General features: G+C 40.3%; 1 protein-coding gene across 1 annotated transcript; it reads right to left on the bottom strand.

Annotated features, from left to right (window-relative positions):
- Positions 1 to 969, bottom strand: LOC113249075 (olfactory receptor 11G2-like). The gene has a single exon (XM_026490630.2). It carries the CDS (start codon positions 967 to 969, stop codon positions 1 to 3), a length of 969 nt encoding a protein of 322 aa, XP_026346415.2.
- Positions 970 to 2298: the final 1329 nt, after the last annotated feature.

Raw genomic sequence — 2298 nt, 5'->3', positions numbered from 1 at the left:
TTATTTCTCTGTATTTTTAGAAATTTCTTTTGATGGTGCTCCCAGGACTTTCTTGAGTGCATCTTTCATATCTTTGTTCCGAAGGCTGTAAATCAGAGGATTAAAGAATGGGGTTGCCATGCAGTAAAACAAGGTCACAAATTTCTGTGTCCCAGGATGGCTCCTGGAGCCTGGACTCACATACATCACCATGACTGAGCCATAGAACAGGGAAACCACCAAGAAATGAGAGGCACATGTAGAAAAAGCTTTGTTCCTACCTGAGCCAGCTGGGACCCGAAGGACGGCACGCAAAACTAAGGTATAGGACCCAAGGATGTAAAGGAAGGTGATGAAGATAATAAGAGAGCTTACAGTAGCACAAGTTAGAGTAGTCTTGGGAACTGGAGTACAGGACAGAGCCAGCAGTGGTCCCAGGTCACAGAAAAAATGGTCAATGATGTTAGGGCCACAGAAGGGCACCTGGGTCATAAGAATTGCAGGTATCAGTATGGATAGAAAGCCACCTACCCAACAGGAAACTACTAATCGGGCACATAGATGGTGAGTCATGATGGTGGGGTAATGCAGAGGTCGACAGATAGCAAGGAACCGATCAAAGGACATTGCAGACAGAAAGTAGCCCTCAGCAGCACACATGGAGAAGAAGAAGTAGAACTGGAGCAGGCAGCGGGCATAGGAGATGCTCTTGGTCTGGGAGATAATGTTGGCCAACATTTTGGGCACATCAGAACTGACATAGCAGATCTCCAGGAAAGAGAAGTTGGCCAGGAGGATGTACATGGGTGTGTGGAGTTTCTGGCTTGACCACACAGCACAGATGATGGATGTGTTCCCCATGAGAGTCAGAAGGTAGATGAGGGAGAAGATGACAAAGAGGAGGATCCGGATCTCCCTGCGGCATGGGAAGCCCAGGAGAATGAACTCAGTCACAGAGCCAGAGATATTGTTGGTTTCCGAGATATTCATTCTCCTAATCTATGAAGGAATGAGCCATAAGGATCATTATCTTAATCATATTTTGTCTCTTTAAAAGTTATTTTTATTTCTTCTGACTCCTATATGCTCCTTTAATGCACTTTTGTAAAAAGGCTCTATATGGTTCTGAATTCAATAATTCCCTTCCCAGGATCTAGCTTAGCCCAATGAGGTCAGTGTTCTGGGAGAACGTGGTATGCTCCCACAGCCCCCACTCAGTCTTCATTTTCACAGTGTCAGTTTCACTGGCATCATGTAACCAAGTCCAAACCGTTTTTCTCCATTTGCATTTAAGTTAATTCTATTTTGATATATAGTTTCATAATATACACACTCATATATTTATATACCTGATTTCTTCTTGCTGAAAAGAAAATTTTGTATAGTATTTTGGAAAATATTAAGGCAAATCAAAGTTCAAATATAACCTGAAATGGAATGAGGTCAGTACAAAAAGAGCATCTTACTATGTTGTCAGTAACATAATATTGTCAGGAGATCTGTCCTGAGTAACTGCTGACTGAAGCAGGGTGCTGAAGTCACTGCCACAAATTCCACTCTAGCAAGTACCTATTAGCTTTTTTTAAAAAAGTTTTTATTTTAATTCTAGTTGTTTAACATACCTACTAGCTTCTTACACCTGTATTTAACTTCTACTTGCTCAGCAACAGCTAATTTGATACCAAAAGGACCCAAGTTGGCTTCACTCCTTTATTAGGAGATCCTGGTTCTCAAATAGAATCCGGAGGCCGATGAAAGAACACCAGCTTCTTAGTTCTGATGCCTCATTATCTTGTTACTACCTGGTGATGAATTGTCTTACGTAAAAAGACAATAAAAATGGAAGAAAAGCTCTTATTTAATTCTAAAACTGTGGGAGAAATACACCAGTATAGAATGTTAGTGTCAGAAGGATCTTTGAGATTATCAAGCTCAATTTCCTCATATCATAGAAACTGAAACCAGAGAGGTTAGACTAATCCAAGGTCGTGCTGATTTTTCGTGGAAGAAACACATCTAAAACTTAGGTGTTTGGACATCAGTTCAGACCTTTTCCCATAAACTTTGTTATTATGGACCCTATTTTTCTCAGATGGCTGCAAAACTATATTGTGTATGTATTATCGCTTTCTCTCCTTTGAACCAGATTCCTATTATTATAAATAATAAGGACTTTAATAAGACAGTTAGCCAAAGCTGGAAATCACTATCTTAAATCCTCCATTCCTCTTTGACCTGCACTGTGTCCTAATTCTTGGTACTGTTTATGACATGAACCCACTTTTGGACACTTTCTTTGAAGCACAGTTGACTTCTAAA

This window comes from Ursus arctos, unplaced genomic scaffold (genome assembly GCF_023065955.2).
Source record: "Ursus arctos isolate Adak ecotype North America unplaced genomic scaffold, UrsArc2.0 scaffold_6, whole genome shotgun sequence".
Lineage (NCBI taxonomy): Eukaryota > Metazoa > Chordata > Mammalia > Carnivora > Ursidae > Ursus > Ursus arctos.
This window is presented reverse-complemented; position numbering and strand designations above follow the sequence as displayed.